General features: G+C 47.3%; 4 protein-coding genes across 9 annotated transcripts; 2 read left to right on the top strand and 2 right to left on the bottom strand.

The window, feature by feature from the left end:
• Positions 1-5,200: 5,200 nt before the first annotated feature.
• Positions 5,201-12,277, bottom strand: Rgp1 (RGP1 partner of RAB6A GEF complex). Of its 4 annotated transcripts, none has more exons than XM_040286027.2 (9): positions 12,119-12,277; positions 11,385-11,519; positions 10,865-11,001; positions 10,515-10,598; positions 10,266-10,415; positions 9,862-10,008; positions 9,523-9,650; positions 9,135-9,324; positions 5,201-8,647 (listed from the first exon to the last, which is right to left on the bottom strand). In XM_040286027.2, the coding sequence occupies exons 2-9, from the start codon at positions 11,498-11,500 to the stop codon at positions 8,424-8,426; spliced, it is 1,176 nt and encodes a 391-aa protein (XP_040141961.2). In that variant the 5' UTR covers positions 11,501-11,519; positions 12,119-12,277; the 3' UTR covers positions 5,201-8,423. The 4 variants fall into 4 exon arrangements, with proteins under 4 accessions (XP_040141961.2, XP_005326314.2, XP_021582650.2 ...); XM_005326257.5 differs by having other exon boundaries at positions 11,876-12,269; XM_021726975.3 differs by lacking the exon at positions 12,119-12,277 and adding an exon at positions 11,632-11,840.
• On the top strand, positions 7,067-8,166 carry Msmp (microseminoprotein, prostate associated). The gene is made up of 3 exons (XM_005326258.5): positions 7,067-7,196; positions 7,428-7,536; positions 7,876-8,166. The coding sequence occupies exons 1-3, from the start codon at positions 7,067-7,069 to the stop codon at positions 8,054-8,056; spliced, it is 420 nt and encodes a 139-aa protein (XP_005326315.1). The 3' UTR covers positions 8,057-8,166.
• An 83-nt stretch (positions 12,278-12,360) lies between the features above and the next one.
• Gba2 (glucosylceramidase beta 2) lies at positions 12,361-23,754 on the top strand. Of its 3 annotated transcripts, none has more exons than XM_005326255.4 (17): positions 12,361-12,978; positions 16,210-16,301; positions 16,510-16,625; positions 19,029-19,247; positions 19,536-19,775; positions 20,006-20,108; positions 20,270-20,423; positions 20,515-20,640; positions 20,804-20,976; positions 21,211-21,315; positions 21,533-21,640; positions 21,744-21,895; positions 22,008-22,114; positions 22,270-22,412; positions 22,491-22,606; positions 22,713-22,904; positions 23,196-23,754. In XM_005326255.4, exons 1-17 carry the CDS (start codon positions 12,644-12,646, stop codon positions 23,472-23,474), a joined length of 2,760 nt encoding a protein of 919 aa, XP_005326312.1. In that variant the 5' UTR covers positions 12,361-12,643; the 3' UTR covers positions 23,475-23,754. The 3 variants fall into 3 exon arrangements, with proteins under 3 accessions (XP_005326312.1, XP_077903935.1, XP_021582646.1); XM_078047809.1 differs by having other exon boundaries at positions 12,930-12,978; positions 19,541-19,775; XM_021726971.3 differs by having other exon boundaries at positions 12,930-12,978; positions 19,007-19,247.
• On the bottom strand, positions 23,623-27,496 carry Creb3 (cAMP responsive element binding protein 3). Its single transcript, XM_005326256.5, has 10 exons — positions 27,340-27,496; positions 27,112-27,249; positions 26,862-27,021; positions 26,722-26,786; positions 26,518-26,607; positions 25,322-25,428; positions 25,166-25,234; positions 24,480-24,564; positions 24,306-24,390; positions 23,623-24,221 (listed from the first exon to the last, which is right to left on the bottom strand). Exons 2-10 carry the CDS (start codon positions 27,247-27,249, stop codon positions 23,887-23,889), a joined length of 1,134 nt encoding a protein of 377 aa, XP_005326313.1. The 5' UTR covers positions 27,340-27,496; the 3' UTR covers positions 23,623-23,886.
• Positions 27,497-27,536: the final 40 nt, after the last annotated feature.

Here is a 27,536-nt window from a genome sequence, read left to right as displayed (position 1 = left end):
ATACTAACTCCCAGAGAGTCAGAGCTGTACTAACACAGAAGCCACTGGCTTCATCGAGCTAGCTAAATTAAAATTAAATAAAATTTTAAAATTCAGTTCCTCAGTCTCACTAGGCACATTACAAATGTTTAAGAGTCACCACATGTGGCTAATGGCTACAGAATAGAAAGTTCAGGGAGAGAGCATTTCCACCTTGGCAGAAAGTTCCATTGGACAATATTGAAGTAAAGAGAAAGTTTAGACAAATAGCTATCAAAAAGAAACCCCAAACTTTTCAAATCTTTAAAAAGCTGCCATAAAAACTGATGTCTCCCATATTGTTCCAAAGAGTAGAATTAAGAAGGAAAAGGAGTAGATAAGCAAGATACGTTTCAGCTTCACTACTCTCTAGTTACTAAACTTGATAATGGTAGAACAGGCAGCTCTACCTCAGGAAGAAGCAATCCATTCAATAGAGACAGCTGGGCAAAGAGCTTATTAAAGATAAGTAGAATCGTAAATTCTGTTTTGGATAAAAAAAAAAACAACACACAAACAAAAAAATTTTAAAAATTAAAAACTAGAATCCTTCAAAGTATCAAGTTTTAAATCTATTATTTTAAGAAATCAGTAATTTACAAATGAGATAAAGGCAAGAGTCACAAGTGGAATTTTAAGCCACTACTACCATAAGTAGATTGTGGAGCAGGCAGGAAAAATCAAAGCATATAAGTAGATAGGTAATTTGGTGAAAATTAATAGTAGTTAACTAGGGGTTAATTGGTGGGGGGGGGGCTATCATGAATATAGGAATTTGTAAGTAGAAAAAATAATAAAGAAAATTTTGGTTAAGAATGACTCCAGGGAGGACTGGGATTGTGGCTCAGTGGTAGAGCACTGGCCTAGCTGTGTGAGGCCCTGGGTTTGATCCTCAGCACCACTTAAAAATAAAGAAAGAAAGATATTGTGTCCATCTACAACTAAAAAATAATAATAATAAATTAAAAAAAAAAAAAAGAATGATTCCAGGGGCTGGGATTGTGGCTCATCGGTAGAGTACTCGCCTAGCACATGTGAGGCCCTGGGTTCAATCCTCAGCACCACATAAATAAATAAAATAAAGATATTGTGTCCAACTACAACTGAAAAAAATAAATGTTTTTTTTTTTTAAAAGAATGACTCCAATGGTATAGAGATAGGCAAATTTCAAAATAGATTATTAGTAGAAAGTTAACTATGGTTGCAATCAGTATCACAGTGAGAAAATCTTTTATATTCTCTGTCAGAATACTGGGCTGTCTGGGTATAGCAACCTTGAGTTCTTGGAACTCTGGCCCTCCACCCATCCTCCTTCCATTCACCACAGCCTTAAAGTCATCCTTCCCAATTGCTGAAACTCAGCTTCTTTTATGAAGATAACTATCTTCACAGGGATAACTCTTTCCTCTCACCCTTCTCTAGTCTGAAAACAAAATATTAAAGGTTGGTTTTTTGTTTCTATCCTAACTGCTTACCTACCCTCATCTTCCACCCCAAAATGTAATTGGCTTGATTGTAATGTAAGTGTATGTGCCTGTGTGTGCATTATTTAGTTGTTGGCTTTTGGTTCTGTTGTGCGAGTGTATGGCAACATTCATGCACATGTGTGACAGCATTTTGTTTGTAAGCATTTAGGGATCTTTTTTTTTTTTTTAATTTATTTACTTTTTCTTAGTTCTCGGCGGACACAACATCTTTTTTTGTATGTGGTGCTGAGGATCGAACCCTGGCCGCAAGCACGCTAGGCGAGCGCGCTACCGCTTAAGCCACATCACCAGCCCATGCATTTAGGAATCTGGCACCAGGATTATGAAATTCACTACACAGTGCTTAGCACAACAACAAACTTAAATCTATTATTTTAAGAAATCTTAAATTTTCACTCAATGAACTTTACAATAATGGACCTGTCACATCTCTGGATACAAAACTTTGGGAGAAGAGACTGAAGGAGATGTGAATTGAGAACTATACAAAAAATATAGTTTTTACTGAATTCAGAGGAATAATTTTAATCATAAAAGAAAAGTGTAAGGCTTTGGGTGAAAATAAGCATAATGGAGTTTCAAAACAGTCCAGAATAAGAAAAAAGGTGATAGAAGAGGAAGGAAGGCAGAAGTGGATCATGCAGAATAAATAACCAAAGCCTAGCCTTTAAAAACACCCCAGTTCTCATCAAAAAAAGGGGGGGGAGGGGGAGGATTTCAACAAGAGTGTTAAAGATGGAAAAGAGCCAGGAAGGGCTGTGGGCTTAAAAAAAAAAAAAAAAAAGTAGGGAAGAAGTTGTGGTGTATATTGGCAAAGACAAGTGTAGAGATGAAGGGAAGGAGCAAATTTATAGTAGAGGAAGTTGGTGTGAAGTTTTCCTCTAAAGATGCCCAGCAGAGCACAGAAGGAATGAAGGTAAAGGCCACTGGGAATAGGGCAGGGCTAGGGCTGAAATAGCATTGGAGGAAAGCAACAGGATCCAAAGTAAGAAAAAAAAAATTTTTTTTTTCACTAGCTGACCCAGATTTTCTTGTTTGGGACCAAAAGCAAATGAAGAATTAAGGATCTTTAAAATGACTTGAGGGAGGGGAGCAGGGGCAAGAGGCACCTCAACTCTAGTCCAGGCAATTTAGCAAGATCCTGACTCAAAAAGCAAAAAAGGTCTGGGGATGTAGCTCAGTGGTATAGCACCGATGCATTCAATCCCCAGTATCAAAAGGAGGAAGCACCTTGAGAAATACTACCAGTGAATGAAACAGCTTTAGCTTTCTCTTTATCAGCCACAGGGTAAACATAGAAACTTTGTAGTTACATAACTGCCCACAGAAGATAGTAAGTAACCTAATGTCCATGACAGAATTGTTACTTGTCTTTGTAGACTGGAGTTCAATGACCCATGCCCCCGCCCTAAGAAATGATTTACTTGGTTCAGGATACATAAGGGCAGATTAAAGAGTTAAGCAGGAAAAAAAGTCAAGTAAACATAGCCGGACAGGGGCTACAGATTTAGCTCAGTTGGTAGAGTGCTTGCCTCATATGGGCAAGCCCCTGGGTTCAAGCCCCAGCACAACCAAATAGGTGGACAAACTGGGCAGGCACAGTGATGCAGGCCTGTAAACCCAAAGATTCAGGAGGCTGCGGGAGGAGGATTGCAAATTCGGGAGGTTCAGCAACTTAGCCACACCCTGTCTCAAAAAAAAAAAAAAAAAAAAAGGGGGGGTAGGGGAGGGCAAGGGATGCAGTTCAATGGTAAAGCACCTCTGGGTTCAATCCTCAGTAAGAAGAAAGAAAGAAAAGATAAAGTTGGCATAGTTTGGGGGTCTGAGGCAGGAAGATCACAAGTTTGAGGCCAGCCTGGGCAATTTATTCAGACCAATAAAAATTTTAAAAGAGCTGGGGATGTAGCTCAGTGGTAGAACTCTTGCTACCAAGTGCAAGGCCCTGGCCCCTCCCCCCAAAAAAGGATAAGATGAAGGAGAGGAAAAGGAGCAGATGTGCTATGCTACAGATGAGGACGAAATGAGGCACTGACTGACAGAATTCAGTCCTCTCACTGAGATAAAATTGTCACAAAAAGCAACAAAGGAAAGGCCCAACACCATATAAATAATTGTAAGAACCTGCCTTTAGGTTTTAAATCAAATATTGAATCATTTTTCAACTTTTCGATTTTATTTAAAATTTTGTAAATTAAAAAAATTTACTTAATCATGATAGATATACTCATGCAATTTCAAATGACTATAAAAATGAGATTAATGCTTAATTTCTTTGGCAAAAACTGAATGGCAGGCAATAATGCTGGACACATAATTTTGCATTTCAGCCACCTCTTTCTGACACAGACCAATGATGGTTTTTTCTATCTGGGAGGCCAAATCGGCTTTCTTCATCCTGGTACTAAAAGCCTTCAATGACCAAATCACAATTGTTGCCTATCCTCCCCTGTCCACACAGGGTCTCTGGAGGGGACTGGCCAGTTCCACCTTTCACCTGATGAGGATCTTTCCTTGCACTGAGTCTCTCAGTTCTCCAAGGCCCAACCTGGAGTTTCTTCTTGGTACTGCAGTCCTAGGGCTCCTCTTCCCTTTCTGAGTACCTCCTCAAGACTCTAGGTTTTCCCCAGGGCCCTTTTCTCTGTGTGAGTTTTCTAGGGCCTCTCCCAGTACAGGAAGTTCTCCTAGAGACTTTCATCCCAAGAAACTCCATTCAGTCACAAGCTACATACTCAGCGTGCTTTGCGGTTTGCCCTTGTACCAACAGGACACTGTCCGCACAGATACCCCTCCCCCATAGTTTCTGGGCTTTTCCATGATCCTTCTGGGGTCCAGGCCCCCAAATCTCCAGGTGCCACCATCCCCAAAGGCCGCTGTTCTCTCCCTCCTGGCCCGGGAGTTGGTGGCTCCTATCCGGCTGCAGGCCAGCGGGGGTCGGCAGTGACTCACTGAAAGGCGGGTGGCCAAGGAGCCGGAATGTGCTCACTTCCTCATCCCGCGCACCTGCCCGCTCCGCTGGAACGCTGCCGGGTTGGGCCTCCGGCGGATGTTTTCCTTGTTCCTGTGCTGGCAGTGCGTGCCAACCGCTGTGCCCCCCACCATTAGTGCCCCAAATGGCCATTTCCCTGGGACTCAGAGGGCTGGACCCCAAGCACTGACACTCCCTACACATGGACACACTAATAGGAATGCATACTTGGATCAACCAACACCTCCACACCCACCCCTCTAACTTCTGGGAGAGGAATCCTGGCTCACCATGCCTCTTTCCCAAAAGCCCCCTATTCCTGCCCCTATATACTGACTGCATGTCCATTGCAGGCGAAACCCTCACTTTTCCTGTATCCATAACCTCACACACCAATCAATAGTAGGCCCCTTCACCTTCCAGCATCACCACCGCCACCTCCATGAGCTCCTGCTCTCCACTCACGCCTGCCCCCTATGGAGTCGGCCCCAGGTTGTAGTCTATGGCTCAGCTTCCTAGACATTGGCTGGACCCCACCAAAGATAGCCGCAGAGATACTGACAATTGACAAGACTCCTGGGCCTTTGTGCCAGATAGGGCTTCTAATTCCGGGGCTCCAATCAAATGAGCAGTCGAAGGCCATGGTATTCCACACACCAGCCTACCTCAGGGCACCCTGCTGCAATTGTGAGTTTTCCTTTCTTTTCTTGGAACTCCTCTGAAAGAATATTTTGGAAGAGGATTGCTAGGGAGTTTGAAGTGCACTGAAAGTCATTTCTGAATGGAGAGGATGTTGATAGACAGGGTGGTCCTCTGAAAAAGTTTGCCAGAAGTAGTTGTACCTACAGGTGACAGAGTAAGTCTTGAAGTAAATGGAAGCAGACATTTAGGAGGAAATATGGTAACAATGACAGTGATCAGCCCCATGAGTAGGAGGGGAAGAGCTGGAGCATGGGCCTTCAAAGTGAGGAAAAGTCAAAGAAATCCAGTTTGACCAGGGCCTTTAGTGACAAAAAGAAAGCTAACATTAGAGTGATCAGAACATAGAACTTGAGCGGCCACATCATTAGGGATGGAAAGAAATGGATCAGAATCCTAATGAAAAAAAAGTAGAAGCTCTAAAGTTAGCCAGAAAGAAATGAGAAAGAACACCTCTTCCCAGGCAAGATATGAGAGCACTGATATTAGGAAAAAGCAGGTTGATCAACAACATTGTTTTTCAAACCAGATACTTGGAATTCAATATTAGGACCCAAATCAAAATATTCCTGGATGCATGTTTGAAGGAGGTGGTAGGGATAACACAGAGCATATACATGAAAGGGAAGAAGTTGGCTGAGAGAGCAGTCCTCAACAGATGACCTCAGCTGTGCACAGAGCTACTCAGTGCCATTCAAAGTAAAGAATGTCACCCATTTTGTCTGTGAGCTTTAGCACCATTACAGTAGCTATGTGCCAGACGGTGCTAAGAATATTCCCTATGCTATTGTATAACAACTCTATGATGTGGCGTTACTATCCCTCACTTATAGATGAGGAAATAGGCTGAGAGAGATGAAGTAACTTGCCCAAAGTCACATGGCTAATAAGTCAGGATCTGAATCCCAGTAACCTATCTCTTTGGCCTATGTTCTCAATTACCCATCTGAGTCCTTCAGAACCTGAAGGAAACTCAAAGGAGAATGCCAAAAGATAAATTCCTGAAGCCTCATTCCACCCTGAATAAAGAAGGGGCCCCTCTGTAAAACAGGTGATTCAAGCAGGTAATTAGGGTGCCTAGAGAAAATGCTCCTCTTTGAAAGGGGAACAGAAGTATCCCCAGACATGAGGCAGTCTTACAGCAGCTGCTTTATGTTTGCGGGTGATAAATTATGGATAGCTCATCTCTGGGATGCCTGAGGAAAACACCCCTCACTCCCAACATCTCTGAAGGGCAGCCCCGTTTCTTGAATGCATCAAAGAAAACCTGCCCCAGGATCTGAAGGAAACACACTCTCCACTCCAGGTGCCTATTCGCTCTCCTGGAGCCTCTGGCTGTTGCACCCTGCTGCAGCTCCTTGGTTTGGCGAGGGCACAGAATTAGCCATCCCCAGGAAATACCTCCCTCCGGTTCAGGCAGGGATCCCAGCACACACACTCCTGGTGGTGGTAGTGGAGGGTGGGGTGGGGGAAGGTGGAATGTTTCCTCTCTCCAGTTCAGGGAGATCTGGGACCACCTGGAGCTCTCACCCCTCCCACCTCCTTGCTTGGGGAACTGCCCAGTCCAGTGCCCCTTCCACCTCCCTCCTTCTAGCCGTGCTGGGGCATGAATCAGCTCTCACAGCTTGTTAAAGCTGGACCTCTTGTTTTCATGCCCTCACCTCAGGAAACAGAGTTACAGCGGTTCCAGCTCTACTCAGCAGGAGGCCAGGGTCCTCACTTTATAAACATCCCAGCCTCTGAGAGCAGAGGGCAAGGAGATGGTGTGAGATAGGAGGCCAGGGAAAAAGAGCAAAACTAAAGACTCAAGGAGCAAAGCAAAGAAGAGCCAAAAAGACAAGATCCGAGTATCTTAAACAGAAGCTAAGAAGGGTCCAAGAGGGCAGTGCTGCAAGAATGGCCCTGAGGATGCTCTGGGCTGGACAGACCAAAGGGATCCTAGGAGGCTGGGGGATCATCTGCTTGGTGATGTCTCTACTCTTGCAGTACCCAGGAGTCCACAGCAAGTGTTACTTCCAAGCTCAAGGTAAAGTGGGTTGAGACTTGAGTAAAGCAAAGAATAAGGAATGGGCTTGGGGGTGATGATGAGGGCTTTACAGATGATGCTAATCAAATTACTCAGATTCCTTTTAGCTGTGAAACAGGACAGCAAGATTAAATATAGGGATAATATGAACACTCTCTCCAACCTCAGACCAGAAGAGACTGTCTGCTGTCACCCCTCCCATGCCTACTAACATTTCTCATTCTTCCCTAGCCCCCTGTCACTATGAGGGGAAATATTTCACTTTGGGTGAGTCTTGGCTCCGCAAGGACTGTTTCCATTGCACCTGTCTGCATCCTGTTGGTGTGGGCTGCTGTGACACGTGAGTAACCAAGAATGGCCAGAGGGAATGCCTCTGATGTGAGTGACTGAGGGAAGGCTAGGGAGTGACTAGATTGCTATGAGGTAAGAATGAATAGAAGGGCAGTATGAGACTGGCCAGACCTGAAGATACATACAAGATTGAGAAAGATAAAGCTTCAAGCCACAAAGTCAGGGAGGTGGAAGCAGATCTAGAAGGAAAATACTCTTGCTACATAACCAAAAAGTTCTTGTATAGTAGGTGAAGAGGATATAGGAAGACAGCAGCAGTGAGAAAGAATGGGGGTACCATAAAGGTTGGCTTTCACTGTGAGCTCTTTCCCCATCCTTGGTTCCCTAGGTCTCAGCACCCCATCGACTTCCCTGCTGAGTGTGAGGTACGTCAAGAGGCAGGAACCTGCCAGTTCTCCCTGGTGCAAAAATCAGACCCTCGGCTGCCCTGCAAAGGGGGAGGACCTGACCTAGAGTGGGGCTCAGCTAACACCCCTGTTCCTGGGGTTCCTGCTCCTCACTCCGGCTAAACTCAACTGATCATCTGTCTGCAGACTGCTCACTGCTGTTGCCACTTCCAGGGAAACCACTAGCAGCTGCCACTTTATTCTGAATAAATAAATTAATGCTATAGCTGAAAGCCTGCCTCTTTCTCTCTCTCTCTTTATATATATTATATATATAATCCCCCCCCTCGTCCGTACTGGGATTGAACCCAGGGCCTTGCACATGCTAGACAAATGCTCTACCACTGAGCTACACTCCCAGCCCAGACTGCCTCTCAATTGTCTGTGCTATTAGGTCCTAGGTGGAAAAAGTGGATTCCAGCTAGAGTCCACATGCTAAGTTCTCAGAATCTTGAAGAAGCTAGTGTCATGGTAGGTAGATGGGCCAGTTTCAGATGGTTATGGTGCTGGTGCTGGGGCCTGGAGCAGCATATGAGGCCAGGGTGGGGCTTGTAGGCAGCACCTTGATGGGAAGATCCCAGCTGAAGGTGTCTACAGGCACTTGCTCAGGACCTGTCCAGGTAGCAGGTTCAGGTTGTTCCACAGGGGGCAAGAGTATCAATCCTGGTTCTCGGGATGTTACAAATTCAAAATGCAGTCGCCACTTCAGGGACACTATGGGAAAAAAGAGAGATAGAGGCATTAGAAGCCAGCAGGAGTAAAAGCCAACAGCAGGATGTGGTTAGTGAATGAGAAACAATACAAAACAAAATTTGTATTCAGGAAAAGGAAAGTCACAAGGAATTCTGATTAAGGGCATTTTTTGAAGAAATCTGTTAAGGAGAGCAGTATCAACTACCTAATAACCCAAGAGTGGGACAGTCAGGACTACATAGATTGAAGTAAATGTTCTGAAGAATTAGAGATCAGTGCATCACAGAGGCCCAGGAGGTTGGAGTGGGGAAGGAATTCTACAAAGCTGCTGAAGAGTTTAGGGTTCTATGCATCCAAAAACAGAGGTAGAGATTAAAGCTCTGAGAAAACATTAAGGGTCACGGATGAACTTAGGTATATGGGGAAATGTGTTAGCAATCAAGACCCATTACACTCTACCTAACACAGAATTTTATTCTCCCTTCTCCAATATTGGTCAGTGTCTTACCAATGGCAGTGCAGAAGCCTGGGGTAGAGCTGAGAGGGATGGGGAGAGAGAAGCTGGTTCTGGTAGTATGTAAGCAGGACTCCTGGTGCCGGGCATGAGTCACATGGGACACAGAGGGAGCACCCCCTGTCCCCCGGCGCCGCTGGTATTCAGGCTGTACCCGTTCCTCTGTCTGTAAGCTTACTGAAAACTAGGAGCAAAAAGAGAGTTACATGCAAGCAGGCATTTATAAAAGCAGACATAAGTGACAGAGTAGCCCAATCTCAAAATGTTTTACCAAAGGCACCCTAGGTGATCCCACTGTCCACTTCTACATACCACCCCTCTCTCTGTAGGGCCTCCTTCTACCACAGCCCTTTAAGCCCAACACCCCAGTCTCCCTTCTTACCTGCAAACAAGCTACAGTTCCTTCCCCTAAGTTTAAGGTTCCCACCACGTCCTCGCCAAGTCTGTACACAGATTTGAAGATGCCAAATGTCCCAACTTTCCCTCGACCATCACTGATATTGTACAGATCTGGGGAGAACAAAACACTATAAGCCTGGAGTCTACACTGGGGGATGTCGAGCACTGTGTTCCAGAGGCCAACAGGTGGGACTTATCTTTATAATCCGGGGTGAGATAATCAGATCATCCACAAAAACATGTGGTGGTTAGGAGACTGTCTTTGATATGGGAATAATTTGCAAGGAGGAATGGGGTGGAACAATTCTGAAAGGATTCTCACGGAGGCTACGGCAGGATGTGGCAGCCATGAGACGCTCCCCAGCCAGCTCAGCAAGCCATGAGTCCTTCTTGCCACCCTCATCCTCCTCTAAAAATGGACTAGATGGGGCTACAGCCTCATCCTGGGGAAACCGGACATCTTGAAGGCCTAGAGAAAGAAAAAGTGAAGAGGTAATGCTAGGAGGGAACAGATGAAAATAGAGATTTGAGTTTAGACTCCAACCTGAGAGAAGTGCAAGTAAGGAAAGCCTTGGATGAGGTCAACATCTTGACATAATCTCCAGAACGCTCCCTCCTTCCCCAATTCCCTAGCACCATCCCTAAGAAAGCTTGCAAGCCCTCTTAGATTATTTCTGCTTTGGCAATGCTCTACTCCAGCCCTTCCCTCCAGGCACCCTTACTTACCAGTCAGTACAAGAACCCTCAAAGGGACCCTAAGTAAAGTGATGGGTGAGTTGACACGCTGGCAGCCAATAGTCAGTTTGTAGACGTACTTGACCGACTGACCCCGAAAGGAGGGTGGTCCCTCAATGGGCAGCACTTCACTGTAGGAGTCTGGTTGGGAAGCAGTAGTCAGGGCAGCTAGAGGCAGCCAGAGGAGTCCTCCCTCCAGGAGACTTAGAAGGCAATCCAGGGCTAGGGACAGTCACTCACATGATTTGGACTCTCCAGGGTCTAGCCTCAGGTCACAAAATAGAATTTTTGGTGGAGTAGAAAGGATACACTGACCTCTCTCACCTATAAAAGTCAGGAAAGACTGCAATTTAATGACTCCACTGTCCAATGTCAGACAAGGCTAGTAGAGCAAGTGGAGGCAGTGAAAGGCTGCCACCTCTTTTCCTGTTGTGATATGGGACAGAATCTTACACCACAAAGCACCAGCTACCTTCCTCTACATCCCCAGTGTGACACGGACTGTAACACACGAGAACAACTTAAAATCACACTGGGTGACAATGACTCCAATGCCCCCCTGAACCCCAGGCAAATGCCCCATCTCTAACCTCGGTGTGGCAGAAACACAGTCTGGCTGTCAGGCTGGACATCTGGCTGACTAGAATCAGGGGGAGGCAGTGCTACTCGACTCTCACTGGCATGGAACTGGCAGTGGATCTGGGCACTGGCCCAAGCCAGAGCCTCACTGTAGAAAGAGGAAAAGGAGACTTCAGAGGGTAATTCCTGACCTCACAATGCTTTCCCAAACTGACTACCACATTGTCTGATGAGACCAACAAGGTTAGAAGGCTATTCTAGTGATCAGGAAATTTGGAACCCCCAAAGAGAAACCATTACATTAAAGTATACTGTGAGTACAAAGGGAAATGGGGAGGGCTAGGGAAGGGAGGAGGAGAGTGGAGGGCTATGTCATCCACCCCTTCTGTTAAATAGCCCTTTCCTACAATGAGAACACAATGAGCAAGAAGTTGGTGGTATAGCTACTGGACAACCTGATCTCTGGCATAGCACCAGAGATACCAAGCTTCCTCCCAGAAGGGCCACCACCTTCAGCAGGAGCATTCTCACCTGGATGCAGAAGTGGCTGTAGGGGGTAAGGGGTTGGTGACGGTTACCACACACTCCAGTGCCTCCCCCGCCAGAAATACAGGACCTCGGCTCAACTCAGCTACCACTTCAATCATGGCAGCTCTGGATTCAGATCTAGAAGGAAACATGGGAGATCAGAGGTCAGTAACATGACAGGGAGGGAGCCTGAACCTAGGGATATGTCTAGAACTGAGTCCCAGAGACCAATATGTGGGGTTTTTCTTACAAGTGTCAGAGGACTGGTGGTCAACACCTCGGTACCACAGGAAAATGCCAGGATTTGGGTAGCTGGCAGGACACGAGGGTCACGGGGCTGCTGACCCTGTACTGCCTAGGGGGAAGGCGTCGTTCTGGTCCCCAGACCCCGGCTCCCTTTAGCTCCGGCTTAGTCCCCCCATCACAGGCTGGCCTCCACACCCCACTTCCCTCAAGACTTCACGTCCCAGCCCAAGACCACCGCCGCCTGTCACCTCGCACGGTCCAAAACCAGGGTCTGAGGACACCAAGGTCCTCACCTGCCCGGGCCCCTCTGGGACCCGGCCAGGTACGCGGCGGCGTCCGCGGCGTAGGTGGCACGGCAGAGGCGGGACTTCCTTTCAGATCCCCCCCGCCCCGCTCAGGGAGCCCCTTCCGGCCGGAAGCACCCGGCTGTCCGGACCGGAAGAAGCTCGGGTCCTCCAGGCGCCCGGGGTCACCATTCCACGGGCTGGCACCTGGGTGCGGGCGTTGTCCCGGACCCCCGCGGGCCGGACCCGGCGGTCAACCCTGGGGGGCCTGGTGCCGTGGCCCCGGGGCGGGGCCGAGGCCGCCGTGAGCTCCCGGGCCGGCTCCGGGGGCGGGACTGTACGGGCTGGTCCCGGGGCGGTGCCTTGTGGGCCGGTCCCACGGCTCCGCCCCTCTCCGCGGGCCGTGTCGGCCTTTGGCCAGACGAGCTAATCACCACGGCCCAATGAAGGCGAGGCCCGACCCTTCCCGCCCAGGACCTAGAGACACTATCGAAAGGGATTCCGAGGCAGCATTATTGCTGTCGTCGCCACCGCTGCAACAAGAACTCCCCGCTTCTACGAAGCCTCCAGCTCACCCCAGTTTTCCCCAGCGTCCAGCCCTCCCGGACGGCACCTAACTACTACCGGCGCCCGCGTCTGCACTTGGCTTGGCGATATACTTTGTGTCAGAGGTCTCGGGACCCGGGGCCATACATTGTGTCAGAGGTTGTGGGCACCCAGGATCCAGGGAACATGGAAACCGGCGTCCCAGCCTTGGAGCAGATTAGCAGCGCCAAAGGGGATTCCCAGCTCTATCGCCCAGAAGCTGTTGAGAGCTCGGAGTCTGTGCAGGTTACAGGTTTCGAGAACCCTGAGGAAAGTCGACGTCAAAATGAACCAGGCTACTGCAGTCCGGAGGACTCTGGGCAGCTGATGGCGTCCTATGAGGGAAAAGCTAGGGGGTACCAGGTGCCTCCTTTTGGCTGGCGCATCTGCCTGGCACACGAGTTTGCAGAGAAGAGGAAACCCTTTCAAGCTAACAACATCTCCCTAAGCAACCTGGTAAAGCATTTGGGCATGGGCTTGAGGTGAGTAGATCCTATTGTCTAGAATGCCTTACTTTGTTCCATTTCAAGACTTCCATCAGAAGTGGGAAAGGGTGGAAAAGCAAATGAGCTCCTGATCCCATTCAAGTGGCCCTTGTTCCAGAATATCTTAGGCTTGTGATTTTGGAGGGTGAGACCAAGTCATATCTCTTTGCAACCATCTTCCTCCCTTGTCCTTTTAGCAGGAAAAGGTAGGAACTTTTGGTCCTGTTCCCTGTCATTTACTCCCTCTTTCCCAAAGACTTCCCTTTGGGATTAGCTAGACTTTGTGTCAAGGTAGGAGAGAATGGTAGGACTGCTGTTGCACTGACACATTGTTTTATTTGGAAGGGGGAAGTTTTCAACCCCAGATTACTCTGAGCAGCTGGAGCATTCTCTGTATCATCTTTAAGCAGACAGTATTACACTTCCAACACTTGTCTGGGTCTGGTTTCTTTTCCTCAAAGTTTAGCTCCAGTGAGTAGGTGAGAGCCTGCCTGTTGTCATCCCCAAGGAGAGGGTAATGAGAACTTCACTCTATTCTCTATTATATCAGACAGCTTATATAAAAAGCAAAGACAGGGAGCTGGGCACACTGGTATGCACTTGTAATCCCAGCTATTTGGGAGGTGGAAGTAGGAGGACTGCTTGAGCCCAGGAGTTCAGAGCCAGCCTGGGCAACATACTGAAACCTGTGTCAAAAGTGGGGGTGGGGGGAGTAGTAGGCTGGGGATACAACTCAGTGGTAGATTGCATGCAAGTGCTCTGCCACTGAACTTCACCCCTAGCTCCGCAAAGATGCCTTCTGATCAGAGAGGTGCTGCTATGGATGTCCCCAGAGGTCTTAGTAATAGTCTTCCAGAGGGTGCCCTGGCTTCTCCCCTACCTCAAGATTATAGACACCCACAGAGCTTATTTGGGCTGTAGAAACCCTCTGGGTTCCCACTGAGTTCAAAGACTATGATGAGAAACCATACTTGTTAACAGGAACAGGTGGATGTGAGGTCAGAAAGCATCACCCTGAGGTCATCCTGAGTCAGTCCCACACAGTAAACACAGAGCTGGGGAGGGAGGTATATATGTTGAGAAACTGAGTCCTGATAACTTCTAAAGCAGGAGATCCTTCACTTCCCCAGTGTTAAGGGTTGTGGTGGGGAGGTCACTTACCTAAGCCCAGTCCTGGACTATGGGAAGGACCTGGTGCTGCCTAGACATCTGACTCCTCTGTTAGTGCCTGCAGTGTCCTGTACCACAGAAGAATCATCCCTCCAGGCTGCTTCTGAAACTGATCCAGTCCAAATTTGACCTTAAAAACCTTTGGGTCAAAATGGGATCTAGGGTACTGAGACAAGAACAGTGGGTTGCATGTGTTGGGGACCATGAGGTAAAAAACATCTGAGCATTCTAGCCCCCCTCTTATCCCTAAATATGAGCTGAATCAGAGACCTGAAGTTTTGCTCAGTCCTCTGGACCCTGGCTGTCCATCCCAGGATAGGATAGGAGCCATTAACACAGAACTTCTAGAATGAGAGAATAGTCTTCATTGAAAAGAAAGCAGGAGTGAGACAAAGAAAAATTTGGAATGATAATTTTTGAGTTAGGGCAGAAATTATGGAGAAGGCCAGCCGCTAAATTAGGGGAATGCGAAAGCTAAGAGGGAGCCCAACTGGAGGAACTCTCATTAGGAGCTACAGCAAGATGGAGTTCTCTGGGCCTGGGCTTGGTGGGAGCTCAATTTTGATGACTCCCTTCAACCAGAATCCATTCATGCAGTAAATATTTATCAAGTGATTATTCTATGCCAAATAGTCCTTTGTTCTTCTTATCTTCATATCTTTCATTTCTTTTCCATGGCTGTCCTAATCACAGCTGCACCAACCTTCCTTCCACCAATCCCTTCTGGCCTCTAGTGCCAAACTCTAGTTTCCTCTAAGCTAGCAAAGAAGACCTCTGCCTCCCCACATCTCATCCTTCATCCTCAGAGCTGTTCTCCCTGCCTCCATAATGTACTGCCCCCTGTTCCTTAATCACATTTCTCCTCCCCTAGCTCAAATCTATTGTGTCCCATTGTTTGTACATTCATTTGTAAGCAACCATTTATGGATTGCAGACCATGTGCCCTGCCCTGTACTTAGAGCTGAGAGTAACACTGAATTAGTCTTTGTCACTAACCCTTTCCCCAAGAAACTTAAAAATTTGTCAGGCTCACATGGAGAACATTTAAATAACAATAAGCATACCTGTCACAGGTATTCCACTTTATGGCTTTCTTATCTGTCATGTCATTTGATATTTCATTTACTCTCTGAGATAGCTAGGGCAGGAGGTATGCCCATTTTATAGATGGAGGGAACAGGCTTTAGGGTATACTTACCTAATTACTTGGTTAGAAGTGGTGTCACTGGACATCAGGTATAAAATCATTGGGCCAGAGAAGAGAGTAGAAGTGGAAAAGAGTCAGGCAGGGCAGGGAATGCTTAGTGCAGATCCATCCTGAATAAGAATTTGTAGGAAATAAGATTAAAGGCAGGCTGGGGCTTTCTTCGCCTTGAAATGGAATGATTTACCTATTGGAGATAGCCTTAGTCATTTGTCTATTGGCTATAAAGTGGGAACAAGACCAGGAAATTGTTGGGATTTTTAGAAAACTTTACTGGAATATTATAAAAGAGCAAAATCTGAAAGCTTATAGTTTAAATGCTGAACTTAAAAAGGAAGACTTACAAGGAAATGGCTGGATACAAAAATATTGGTTCTCTTTGGGTGAGATATTTTTCTCTTTCTAGTGTATTTCCAGATTTTCATTTTTCATAATCAAAAAGAAAAATAATCATTTTTAAAAGAAGAAAGTTATCTTGGCAGCCTGTACCTGTTTGGGAGATAGGGAGTGGGTGGTAGAGTGGGTGGACAGGGAAGTATAACTGACCCTTTCAACATCTCACACAAAAGCTCCTAAGGTTTGAACTAAAGCAATAGTAGTAGAATTGGAGAGGAAAGGAAAGATCGGAAAGCCCCTTTTGCAGAGAATAAAGAGGAGAAACAAAGGCTATCCTACACTAATGGCTGGGGCAACTGGGAAAATGAAGGGGCCTTGAACTGTAGAATAATCAAGACAAGGTGATGATGCCTTGGTACATTTAATGGGAGGTCACTGCTGGATGTTGAAAGGCAAGTGATTGTAGCCTGTGAAGAACTGCCTATCCACCCCTGTACTCACTACCTCTTGCTCCTCAGGTACTTAAAGTGGTGGTACCGGAAGACCCAGGTAGAGAAGAAGACACCTTTTATCGACATGTTCAATTGTGTACCCCTGAGGCAGATCTATGGTGAGCCTCACCCCACTTCTGCCCTGCTTAGAAAGGTTGTAGCATTCAGGTCCACTATAGAGTTAGGCAAAGAGGCTTCCAGTTTATGCAAATTGCACTGCCCCATTCCCTAGGTTTTTAGAGGAAGTGGTTTTTAAAGTCCACAAAGTGAGAAAGGCACTGTTTTCTTCTCCCCTTACCCCACTAACCATCATGTTTCTCTCTCTAGGTTGTCCCTTGGGTGGCATCGGGGGAGGCACTATCACCCGTGGCTGGAGAGGCCAGTTCTGTCGTTGGCAGCTTAACCCTGGAATGTACCAGCACCAGACAGTCATTGCTGACCAAGTAAGAGCCAAGAGGCAGAGGAAAGTCTCAAAGAAGGGCCTCTTGACTAGGGTGGGATAGTTAAATGTAGATAGGATTCAATCCAAGAAAGACTTTTAAGATGCTTTTCGTGTGCCCTAGGATATGCAATGGGAATAAGACACGCATGGCACACATTTCTTGAACAAGAAAACAGCCCTGGCATTTCTGTATTAAATGCCTCCTATCTACCTTGTGGCCCCAATTCTACTAGCTGAGCCAGAACCCACTACAAGGAGTACAGAGAGTTCCCAGCTCACTGAACCTGGCTGAAAGAACATTTGGTAGGATTAGAAAGGAAAATTAAGGGGCTAGGAATATAGCTCAGTTGGGTGAGTGCTTGCGTAGCATGCACAGAGCCCTGGGTTCAATCCCCAGCACCACCACCAAAAAAAAAAAAAGGAAAATGAAAACCAAGTCTCCAAAGTCAAGGAGAAAAAAAGATCATAGTTCAACCTTCAGCTGGAGGTCAACTTCTTTGTGTGAATCACAGGTCTCTGTGGCTAGGGCCCCCACAACTTTCTCTAGCCTTTTTTCCTTTTCTGAAACTTCTTGTCCCCTTCTGCTTCTACATTGCCTTTGGGTCTTAAGTTGCCAGAGATATATGGCCTGCCTTTCATCATATCTTTCTAATGGCCTACCTTTTTATTATTTATCTACCAAGTTCCTCTGTTCCTCTTCCCTGTTTGAGGAATGCCTCCTGCTTTCAGCTCATCTTCGAAGGAGAAATGACTGACAGATCTTAGTCCCATTGATGACAGTGCCCTTCTTAATTCAAGTTTATTAGCCCCACCCAATGCCCCAAGATCCCCCCTCTGCCTCATCCTTTAGGTATCCCAAGTGAATGCCTTCTGGAATCATGACTCTACAGTTAAAGTAATTATTGCATGCTTAATATGTTTAGTCCCTGTGCTAGACTTCTTATATATTTAATATTAAAAACAATCCTATGCTTATTTTATAGATGGGGATACTAAGAGCCAGAGAGGGCTGTATTACATCCAAGGTCACATGAGTGGTAAAAGGAAAGATTGGGATTTAGAACCAGTTTTTTCTATGATAAAATACCTGTGGTTTTAACCATTATGTACTGTTCCAAGAACATGAAAAATTATTTTCTGTACAGTAAAAATACCAGGTATAGTTTGAACCAAGAGAAGAGCTATTAATCTCTCATAACTCCTACTCTCCAGGAGGTGTGTGTGTGTGTGTGTGTGTGTGTGTGTGTGTGTGTGAGAGAGAGAGAGAGAGAGAGAGAGAGAGAGAGAGAGAGAGAGAGAAGAATGTATATGTTTATGTGTGTGGTGGGCCTTACACATAGGCAAGCACTATACCACTGAGCTATATCCCCAGCCCTAGCAGCTTGAATTTTTGTTGGGGAAATAGAACTTAGAGAAAACGGGAGACTGTGAGGTGAGGATAGATAGTATACTAAGAAAAGGGACTTTGTATGGTACAGACTTGCTCATTCGCTTTACACACATGCCAGCTCTGCAGAGGGCCACATTAGTGAACTAGAAGAGTCTCAAAAGAACCAATAGAGCAATCAGGGAAATAGAATGGCAATTAAATACATTTTGACATAATACACAAATGCTACAACAGAGGGACACATGGAATGACTCACTACTGGAGGAAGAAGAGATAGCATCTGACCTGGCCCTTGAAGGTTCAGGAGGAGTTACTAGATGGAGAATGAACATGAACAGATCCATGGAGGAGGAAATGTAGTGTGCTCAAGGAACAGGAAGTATTTTATGTAACCAGAATATAAGTGTTTAAAGAGGTAGAGACCAGATTAAGAAGGGCTTTGGAAGCCAGGTAAGAGAATTTAGACTTCAGCCAGGTGCAGTGGTACACAGCTGTAATCCCAGCTACATGGGAGGCTGAGGCAGGAAGATCACAAGTTCTAGGCCAGCCTGGGCAATTTAGGGAGGCACTATCATAAAATTAAAAAATAAAAGTCCCAGAGCATCCCTAGATCAATTCCAGTACTAACAAAGGGCAAAAAGAATCTAAACTTTAGCATTACACCATAGGAGTCAATGAAACATTAAAAGCAGAGACTAACATTATTGATTTGTTTGTAAGAAAGATCACTCTGCTACCCAGATAAGAAGTGGCATAGACTGTAGACTTAGATCAGGGTGTGGAGACCATAGTAGTAGAAAGGAAAGAGGAAACCTGGGAGCTAGATAATGGGGGAGGCAGCAGGACTTGGTGGCTTACTGAGCTTAGGGGAAGGCCTGGGGGATGAACTGAGGCTGGTGGTACAGCTGTGAGGATCCAGGCTCTGGGAGGGGAGGAACTGCTCCAAGGGGAGGAAGACTAGTGTGTGGTACCTGTGGGTTGCCCTGTTCCAGCCTATCTGCCCTCTTGATCAAGTTCACAGTGTGCTTGCGTCGGGAGGGGCAGACTGTATACCAGCAAGTTCTGTCCCTGGAGCGTCCAAGTGTCCTGCGCAGCTGGAACTGGGGATTGTGTGGGTACTTTGCTTTCTACCACGCCCTCTATCCCCGAGCCTGGACTGTCTATCAGCTTCCTGGCCAGAATGTCACCCTCACCTGCCGTCAGATCACACCCATCTTGCCCCATGACTACCAGGTGAGGCTCTCTTTCTGTTTCCTCCATTGCCCTCCCTCCCCCAGGTCCACCTCTGCTGAAAATTCCATGACCTGTGAAAGGGAGGGGTTGGAGCCATGAACATCACACACCTTGTCTTCTATGTACTCTGGAAGGCAGCCTGCCTGGAAATATGGGGAGATGCAAGTGGAAGACAAGAGTACATTGGGGATATATGAGACAGGTCCTTCTTGCCCAGGAATAATCCTGGGGACTGAGACCAGAAAGGGCTACAATGAGACCGTGTGAGTCCAATTTTTTTGTCCCCAGGACAGCAGCCTACCTGTAGGAGTCTTTGTATGGGATGTGGAAAATGAAGGGGATGAAGCTATGGATGTGTCCATCATGTTCTCCATGCGGAATGGACTAGGGGGTGAAGACGATGCCCCAGGGGGTTTGTGGAATGAGCCCTTCTGTCTGGAGCAAGATGGGAAGACTGTACAGGGACTACTGCTGCATCACCCAACCCTTCCAAATCCTTACACCATGGCTGTGGCTGCACGACTCACGGTAATGGAAGAGCCTGCCCTTTACCTTAGCCCCTACCCTTAACCTAACTCTAGACCCACCCCGAGTACATCATGCTCTCTTCATTTCTTCAACCCCTAAGTCCCACCTTCATCAGAGTCCTTCAGCCTCTGGAACTTGGAGGCGATAGTATGTAAGAGGAGCTGGACAGCGAGTCAGAATCCAGCATACTTGTGGAGCTTGTCCTCACAGAGTTTTTGGCTCCTTAACAGGCAGATACCACAGTAACCCATATCACAGCCTTCGACCCTGACAGTACTGGGCAGCAGGTGTGGCAGGACCTACTTCAGGATGGACAACTGGACTCCCCTGCTGGTGATGGGGGGTCTGACTGGGAGGGTTGGGAAGAAAGACTGTACCTGTCTTAAGGACCAGGGGTGGGAGACCTGATAATAAACAGGCCTTGTTCTCATGTTAGGGACCCCAGCCCTGGTGTTGGAGGGGGTGCCTTTGCTTATTTGTCTTGTGATTCTCAGGCCAAAGCACCCCCTCACAGAAAGGAGAAGGCGTTGCTGGGGCAGTATGTGTTTCGGGCAAGCTGCCACCTCGAGGCCAGTGCCGCCTGGAGTTTTCACTGGCTTGGGACATGCCCAGGATCATGTTTGGAGCTAAAGGCCAAGTCCACTACAGGTGTGGGGACCAAGAACCTTTAATGATCCAAGACTCTAGAACTCTGACCTGGAACAGGTGTTCTCATCCCTTCCGTTTCTTTCTATCACAGGCGGTATACAAGATTCTTTGGCCTAGATGGTGATGCAGCACCTGCTCTTAGCCACTATGCACTATGCCGATATGCAGACTGGGAAGACAGGATCTCAGCTTGGCAGAGCCCGGTATTAGATGACAGGTGCCAGAGGAGCCTTCTCTTTCCTCTTTTCTGGGCATGCCCTTCCAAATGGGACTCTGATTCATTGGCTACCCACCAAATTTCCACTATGTTGAACACCAGAATCCTTTCTATCCTTGGTGGTCCACACTCATGAAACCATTGCCTCCTTCTGACTTCCCAGATCCTTGCCTGCCTGGTACAAATCTGCACTGTTCAATGAACTATACTTCCTTGCTGATGGAGGCACAGTATGGCTGGAAGTTCCTGAGGACTCCCTACCAGAAGAGCTGGGAGGAAGCATGTGTTGGCTCCGCCCCGTTCTGCGGGACTATGGTCGATTTGGCTATCTAGAGGGTATGGACTACTTGTGGGATTTGGCAGGTCATACCCCTCAGGTCAGTTAGCGACTTATCACAAAGCCAGATGATGGTTTTTACCGTCCAGGGTATTGATGGGATGAGGGGGTCAGTGGTGACCATGAACTGATCACAGGCAATGCTCTGCCTCCAACTTTGGAAGATGTGGGGAGGGAGCTATGAAGGGATAGCAGGAATTCTGGCAACAATGTATCTTTCCTCATTCCTCTAGGCCAGGAGTATCGCATGTACAACACATATGATGTACATTTTTATGCCTCCTTTGCCCTCGTTATGCTCTGGCCCAAACTCGAGCTAAGCCTACAGTATGACATGGGTGAGGGTAACTTTTGTGTTGTTTTATATCTTTCCCCTTAGCTTCCTATATTCCTGAACGTTTATGGTCCCTCAGATTATCTCTTCTTCCACTGTTCTCCAAACATATCTGTATCCTATTCATTTCCCCTCTGGGGTGTCATACATAGCTCTGTGCCCCATCCCAAGCCTGCCCATTCCATGCTTTTCCCCTCCCACTTGTATGTCTGCTTCTCCAGCTCTGGCAACTCTCAGGGAGGACCTGACACGGCGACGATATCTGATGAGTGGAGTAATAGCACCTGTGAAAAGGAAGAATGTCATCCCCCATGATATTGGGGACCCAGGTAAAGATCCCTCCACCCCAAGTTCAAATGCTCTTCTTCAACTTTTTATACCCTTCACTTTGTCCACCAATGCAAATGAATCAGGTCCTCTTTCTTCTCGCAGATGATGAGCCATGGCTCCGAGTCAATGCATATTTGATCCATGATACTGCTGACTGGAAGGACCTGAACCTGAAGTTTGTGCTGCAGGTTTATCGAGACTATTACCTGACGGGTGACCAAGGCTTCTTAAAGGACATGTGGCCTGTGTGTTTGGTAAGGGATGCATGTGCAGTAGCCAGTGTGTCAGGCATGACTAGCTCTGGGGAGAGCCCAGCTATTATCTTTTCTTAGCACCTAGGTCTTCCGTTTCTTCGTCTTTCTCTAGGCTGTGATGGAGTCTGAAATGAAGTTTGACAAGGACCATGATGGACTCATTGAAAATGGAGGCTATGCAGACCAGACTTACGATGGATGGGTCACCACAGGCCCCAGGTTAGAGGCAGGGAGCGGGCAGGAGTTTCCAGGAGGCTAGAGATGGGGAATTGGGCACCAAGAGATGGGGAAGGCTTAAGAAAGAACGACTGTTAGATTACATGAGAGTAGCTTGAGTTGCCAGTCTGAACCCCCAAACTCCTGTCCCTGATCAGTGCTTACTGTGGAGGGCTATGGCTGGCAGCTGTGGCTGTGATGGTCCAGATGGCTCTTCTATGTGGGGCACAAGAGGTCCAGGATAAGTTTTCCTCCATCCTCAGCCGGGGCCAAGAAGCCTATGAGAGACTGCTATGGAATGGTGAGTTGGGACAACCTGAGGAGTCTTAAGGTAGCTGCAGGGGCCCAGGATGCTTATTTTACCTTTCCTCTACTCCAGGCCGCTATTACAACTATGATAGCAGCTCTCAGCCTCAGTCTCGTAGTATCATGTCTGATCAATGTGCTGGACAGTGGTTCCTGAGGGCCTGTGGCCTAGGAGAAGGCGACACTGAGGTGAGAGACACTAAAAGGAAGAACCAGAGAAAAAGGTGGATTGTCCCCAATATACGGGAAGCAAGTGTAACAAACCATGTCCATGCCTTTGCCCTTGACCCTCCAGGTATTTCCTACCCCCCATGTGGTTCGTGCTCTCCAAACCATCTTTGAGCTCAACGTCCAGGCTTTTGCAGGAGGGGCCATGGGGGCTGTGAATGGGATGCAGCCCCATGGTGTCCCCGATAGATCCAGTGTGCAGTCTGATGAAGTCTGGGTGGGTGTAGTCTATGGGCTGGCAGCCACCATGATCCAAGAGGTAATGTAATGCACTCCTTCTCTTCTCTACCATCTGTACTGTGGCCCAGAAAACTTGATAATCCACCAGACATCAAGGCATAACCCAGTGCCACATCATGGGTCCATAAAGCCTCCCCCTTTTCTTTGGCATGTGTTCCACCCACTGCCTTTACATTTTTGCCTGTGGGTTAAGTTTTATCTCCCTGATAGCTGGGTGTTCCCTGAGGGCAGAGACCTTACTTCTCTGTCCCCGAAAGTGGTAACACTGGGAGTGCTAAGTTATATATGTAACTTTCATCTCTCCCCACAGGGCCTGACTTGGGAGGGCTTCCAGACAGCTGAAGGCTGCTACCGTACTGTGTGGGAACGCCTGGGCCTGGCTTTCCAGACCCCGGAAGCATATTGCCAGCAGCGGGTATTCCGTTCACTGGCCTACATGCGGCCACTAAGCATCTGGGCCATGCAGCTGGCCCTACAACAGCAGCAGCATAAAAAGGCTTCCAGGCCAGTAGTTGAACAGGGCACAGGACCAAGAACAGGGCCTAAATGTGGACCAAAGGAAGCCTTGGCAAATCTAAACCCAGAGTGAGCCCTCTGAACTGTGGGAGCCAGCCTCCAGCCTGGTTGATGCTCCTTACCCCAAACCTCCTGCATCCCTGAGCCACCAGGACAATCATGCCTTCCCCTTTTCCCCACCCTGCTGTGCCAGTAAAGAGGGGCTGAGGGTGAACCATGCATCAGAATCACTTATTTATTTCCTTACCCTTTCCCTCACTGCATGAAATATTTGAGGTGGTCAGTTGATTTCCCCAGATCCATTCATGGGATAATAGACACACATGGGTACAAATAAAAGACCCACAAAGCCAGTAAGTGTTGTGTGTTTGAGCCTGTAGGCATCCTAGCAGGGCACAAGAGTGAAAGCCAACCCTCTCCTATTTTTTTATTTGGACAGACAGCAGGGTGGGTGGGCTTTTGCTGAAACATCTATATTCTCACATTTAACCTGAGTATCTGTCCTGCAAGATGACAGGTGATGGGCTGTGGGTAGGGAGGCATCCCCCCTTTCCTGTGAGATTTGCCTGCAGGGGAAGAGTGGGACCCGGGCAGAGGGGCTCTGAGAAGAGATTGGGGAGTGGCCACTGCAGAGAAGACTCTTCCTGAGAAGCCTGAGGCATGTGATACTGCAGGCAGGAAAAGTTGCCAGGGGCCTGGAGTGTATGTTCTGAGCTGTCCAGTATCTGGTTCGTGTTGTCCTTTTGTACGTCTGACTGCTGCGCAGGTAGCTCCAGCTGGTGCAGGTCCCTACTGGGGAGGGCACGAAGCTGGCGGAACACTGAGAAGACAAGAACTATTAGGAAACAACACAGAAGGAGTCTAAGCCTCTCGTCAGTGCCTGAAAGATCCTTAATCCTCTTACCAACATGTTCAGCCGGCAGGCTCCCCCTTGTGTCTGAGGAGTACATAGCAGGCACAAGGAGAAGGCAGAAGGAGAATAGTAGGACCTGGAGCATAGAAAAAAGGGGATAAAGGGATCTGAATTATACTCCTGTCTCCACCCCTGAGGAATCCCCCCTCCCAACACCATCCTCACCAGGACACGGGTGCTGCTGCTGGTGGTTTTGTTTGATATCTCGATCACCATGGCCTGGAGTTTCCTCAACTGATCTAGAAGGGACCTAGAAGAGGGTACTGTATTGAATACTCCTTGCTGGCATCCTAAGCCACAGTGAAAACCTCTGTTATGCCCACCTCCTCCCTCTGCCCTGAATCCTCTTATTATTTTGTCCTATTTTTGCAGATGACTTCTCTGAACAAAATACTGAGTCCCTCATTAAAACAAACAAAACACTTCCCTGACTGAAATTAATACCTTCAATAGTTCGTCAGTGCCTGGTCAGCAGTGCACATAATTCTCACCAGGTACTCTGTGTTCTCTACCTTGTAACCCAATGTGCCTTCTAGCCAAACCTGACTGTTGTGTTCTCTCTGCCTAGAATGCTTTCTCTATCCATCCCTCCTCACAGTCCTCTCTGCATTCAGCTACTACTGCCCTATGAGGTCTTTAACTTACTTCCACTTTCCAGGTACTTAACTTATCCTTAGATACTTGTAAATTTATTCCCATCATTGGGAACTTCTTGTAATCATAGACAGAGTAAAGGCCAATGACCAGACCCTGCATTTGAGGAGCTGCCCCTACAAATCAAGTGTAGGATAATAGGGAAGAGACAACATTAAGTGGCGGGTTTGGGAGAAATTATCTGGGAGGTTGCTCACAAATTCTGTTCCTCCAGAAGTTGTACTTTGTTCTGTAGCTCCAGATTCTGGGCTGTGTATTTCAAGACCCTGGAGGATAAAAGGAATATGGGAATATGGCCGTATCCTCCCTTTAAAACCTTAACACAACTATTCTATTCCTTCTCCCTTTCATACCTGTTCTCTAAACCCCCCACATACACCTTCTTCTTCCTACGGCTCTCTTGAGCAGACCTCTTGTTTCGAATCTTCCTCCTCACTCGTTTCAGAACTTGTTCTTCCATCTGAGAGAAGATGGGAGAGAGTATCAAAGGAGTATTGGATCAAAGAAGGCAACCAAGTTCAATATTCCCAGTGTAGGAATCCCTTCTACAGCTACCCTCACCAATAGTCATTCTACTTCTGTCTGGATGCTAAGGACCAGTGTTAACCCTCTGACAAGCCAGGACATTTTAAACAAGCTTATTTTTTAAAAACTTTGTTCTGAACAAACATCAGTCTTCTTACAATTTTTCTTTTTCTTTTTTTTTTTTTTTTGGTGGGGGGCATGGTGGGCAGTATTGGGGATAGAACCCAGGAGCACTTTACCACTGAGCTACATACATCCCCAGTTTTTGAGATAGGATCTTACTGAATTGCCAAGGCTGGCCTCAAAATTGTGAACTTCCTGCCTCGGCCTCTCAAGTCACTTGGATTAGAGGAGTGCACCACCGTGCCCAGCTTCTTATAATTTCTGTCCATCAGACTTACCTAGTCTCTGGGGCCAAATAGAACAAATCCTAATTAACTATTTTAGGACACTTTTAACATTGCCTAAATTTTAAAAGGAAAAAACCTCAACAAATTTTTAAATCATTGATGAACTCTAAAATGTGCTTCAACTAGTATAAAAGAGAGCAAATTAGTCAATGCCCTTGTAGCACCTCTATCAATAGCTTCCAAATCCCATGTACTTTTTGCTAGCTACACCATACTGCTGACCTTAACCTTTCTGCCAATGAACATTGATTTCCTCATAGTATCATAATACTATGCCTATGAAGTAGCCATTCACTGCTTGCAACCTAAAACAGGATTTTTATCCTTGTTCTTATTATATTGCTTGGTCCCATCTGTTGAACTCAAGACACTTTACAACTGAGTAAGAAGTGGATTACCATGAAGTCAATAGAATGCCCTTCACTTGGACAGATCTTTCCAAGGCTGTATACTAATGTTGCACTGATAATTTTGAATTTATATTTTCTTAAAAAGAACACCAAAGTCAGGAACTGCCCCAGTTTCCTACTAGCAAGAGATTTGCTAACTTTGTCACAGAATTTGCCTACTTGAGAATTTGCATCCAGCCTTTGCTTCACCAATGGAAGCCTTACCTTAGTGAGAGGAAGTGTCCTGGGCAGAGTAAGCCCCTCCTTCTCCAATAGCCTTTTCTCCTCTTCTGTCAGTATCAGCCTAGCAATCTCCTAGGGTTATGGGAAATGGGCAGCAGAGTTGCAGGCCGATGTCAGAAAGGAATGGGGAACTCCGCCCCACCCATGCAATGTGGGAATAATCCTCATGAAAACCAAGTCAAGTACCTGCTCAGTGGGCTCCTCCATATGCAGTGGAGTCATCTGGACCTCCTTTCCACAGCTCCCACTATCTACAAAAAGGGATAGTAGGAATAATCAGACCCATGAACCCTCTCCTCCCCCAAAACTGCTTATTTCAGACTCACCTAAATCGACGGTGACATACTCCTGTGGTAGGGAGTAGGTGTGATCGTGGTGGACAAGGCTAGAGTCGGAGGATCCAAGAACATCCAAGGACTGTGGGGGACTCAGCAGAAAGCTCAGTAAATCCTCTGCCTCCCAGTCGCTCAGTAATTGCACGGAGTCCTAACAAATTAACAGGCTTTGATTGATCTCCACACCCCACTCCCGAGCTGACAGATATCCCGAGCTTCCCCCCTCAGAACCTCTATCCACCTCGGAGGGCGGCAGCTTCCCGTCCAGCTGAGCCTCCACGACTTCGTCCCGCACAGCCCCCAAATCTTCGCTCTCCTCTAGCAGAAAGCCCAGCAGGTCCTGGTCACCAGGGTCCAAGGCCAGCTCCATGTGGGACATCTACGGGAAAGATAAGCAGAAACTAAAGGTACACCCCTCCACGCGGCTCCACCCCGGATTCTAGGCCGGACCCCAGGCCATCTCCCCCACCTCGCTGGTCGTCCGCTGGGTTGCCCCGCTGGGGGCTAGCCGTCGCTATCAAGCCTGAGCCGACTCCCAACTCCAGGGCTCCTCAGCCTCCAACACAACATAAATGACGCATCCAACCCCATGGCATATTGGGACTTGGAGTTCTCTCCAACTCGGAAGTGGCCTCCGGGTGGCGCCACGTCCCGGGGGCTATGCAA

The sequence above is a fragment of the Ictidomys tridecemlineatus genome, chromosome 4 (assembly GCF_052094955.1).
Source record: "Ictidomys tridecemlineatus isolate mIctTri1 chromosome 4, mIctTri1.hap1, whole genome shotgun sequence".
In the NCBI taxonomy this organism is placed as follows: Eukaryota; Metazoa; Chordata; class Mammalia; order Rodentia; family Sciuridae; genus Ictidomys; species Ictidomys tridecemlineatus.
This window is presented reverse-complemented; position numbering and strand designations above follow the sequence as displayed.

What these genes read in the sequence shown, in the direction of transcription:
- Msmp (XM_005326258.5), top strand. Translation starts at nt 7,067, where the DNA reads ATGGCCCTGAGGATGCTCTGGGCTGGACAGACCAAAGGGATCCTAGGA. An exon ending in GTGTTACTTCCAAGCTCAAG is followed by an intron (nt 7,197 to 7,427) that starts GTAAAGTGGGTT and finishes ATTCTTCCCTAG; the next exon opens with CCCCCTGTCACTATGAGGGG. An exon ending in GGTGTGGGCTGCTGTGACAC is followed by an intron (nt 7,537 to 7,875) that starts GTGAGTAACCAA and finishes TTGGTTCCCTAG; the next exon opens with GTCTCAGCACCCCATCGACT.
- Rgp1 (XM_040286027.2), bottom strand. Translation starts at nt 11,500, where the DNA reads ATGATTGAAGTGGTAGCTGAGTTGAGCCGAGGTCCTGTATTTCTGGCG. An exon ending in TGTGTTTCTGCCACACCGAG is followed by an intron (nt 10,599 to 10,864) that starts GTTAGAGATGGG and finishes TGACTTTTATAG; the next exon opens with GTGAGAGAGGTCAGTGTATC. An exon ending in GAGGGTTCTTGTACTGACTG is followed by an intron (nt 10,009 to 10,265) that starts GTAAGTAAGGGT and finishes TTCTTTCTCTAG; the next exon opens with GCCTTCAAGATGTCCGGTTT.
- Gba2 (XM_005326255.4), top strand. Translation starts at nt 12,644, where the DNA reads ATGGAAACCGGCGTCCCAGCCTTGGAGCAGATTAGCAGCGCCAAAGGG. An exon ending in ACAACTGGACTCCCCTGCTG is followed by an intron (nt 20,109 to 20,269) that starts GTGATGGGGGGT and finishes TGTGATTCTCAG; the next exon opens with GCCAAAGCACCCCCTCACAG. An exon ending in TCGATTTGGCTATCTAGAGG is followed by an intron (nt 20,977 to 21,210) that starts GTATGGACTACT and finishes TCATTCCTCTAG; the next exon opens with GCCAGGAGTATCGCATGTAC.
- Creb3 (XM_005326256.5), bottom strand. Translation starts at nt 27,249, where the DNA reads ATGTCCCACATGGAGCTGGCCTTGGACCCTGGTGACCAGGACCTGCTG. An exon ending in GTATGTCACCGTCGATTTAG is followed by an intron (nt 26,787 to 26,861) that starts GTGAGTCTGAAA and finishes CCCTTTTTGTAG; the next exon opens with ATAGTGGGAGCTGTGGAAAG. An exon ending in GTGGGGGGTTTAGAGAACAG is followed by an intron (nt 25,235 to 25,321) that starts GTATGAAAGGGA and finishes TTTATCCTCCAG; the next exon opens with GGTCTTGAAATACACAGCCC.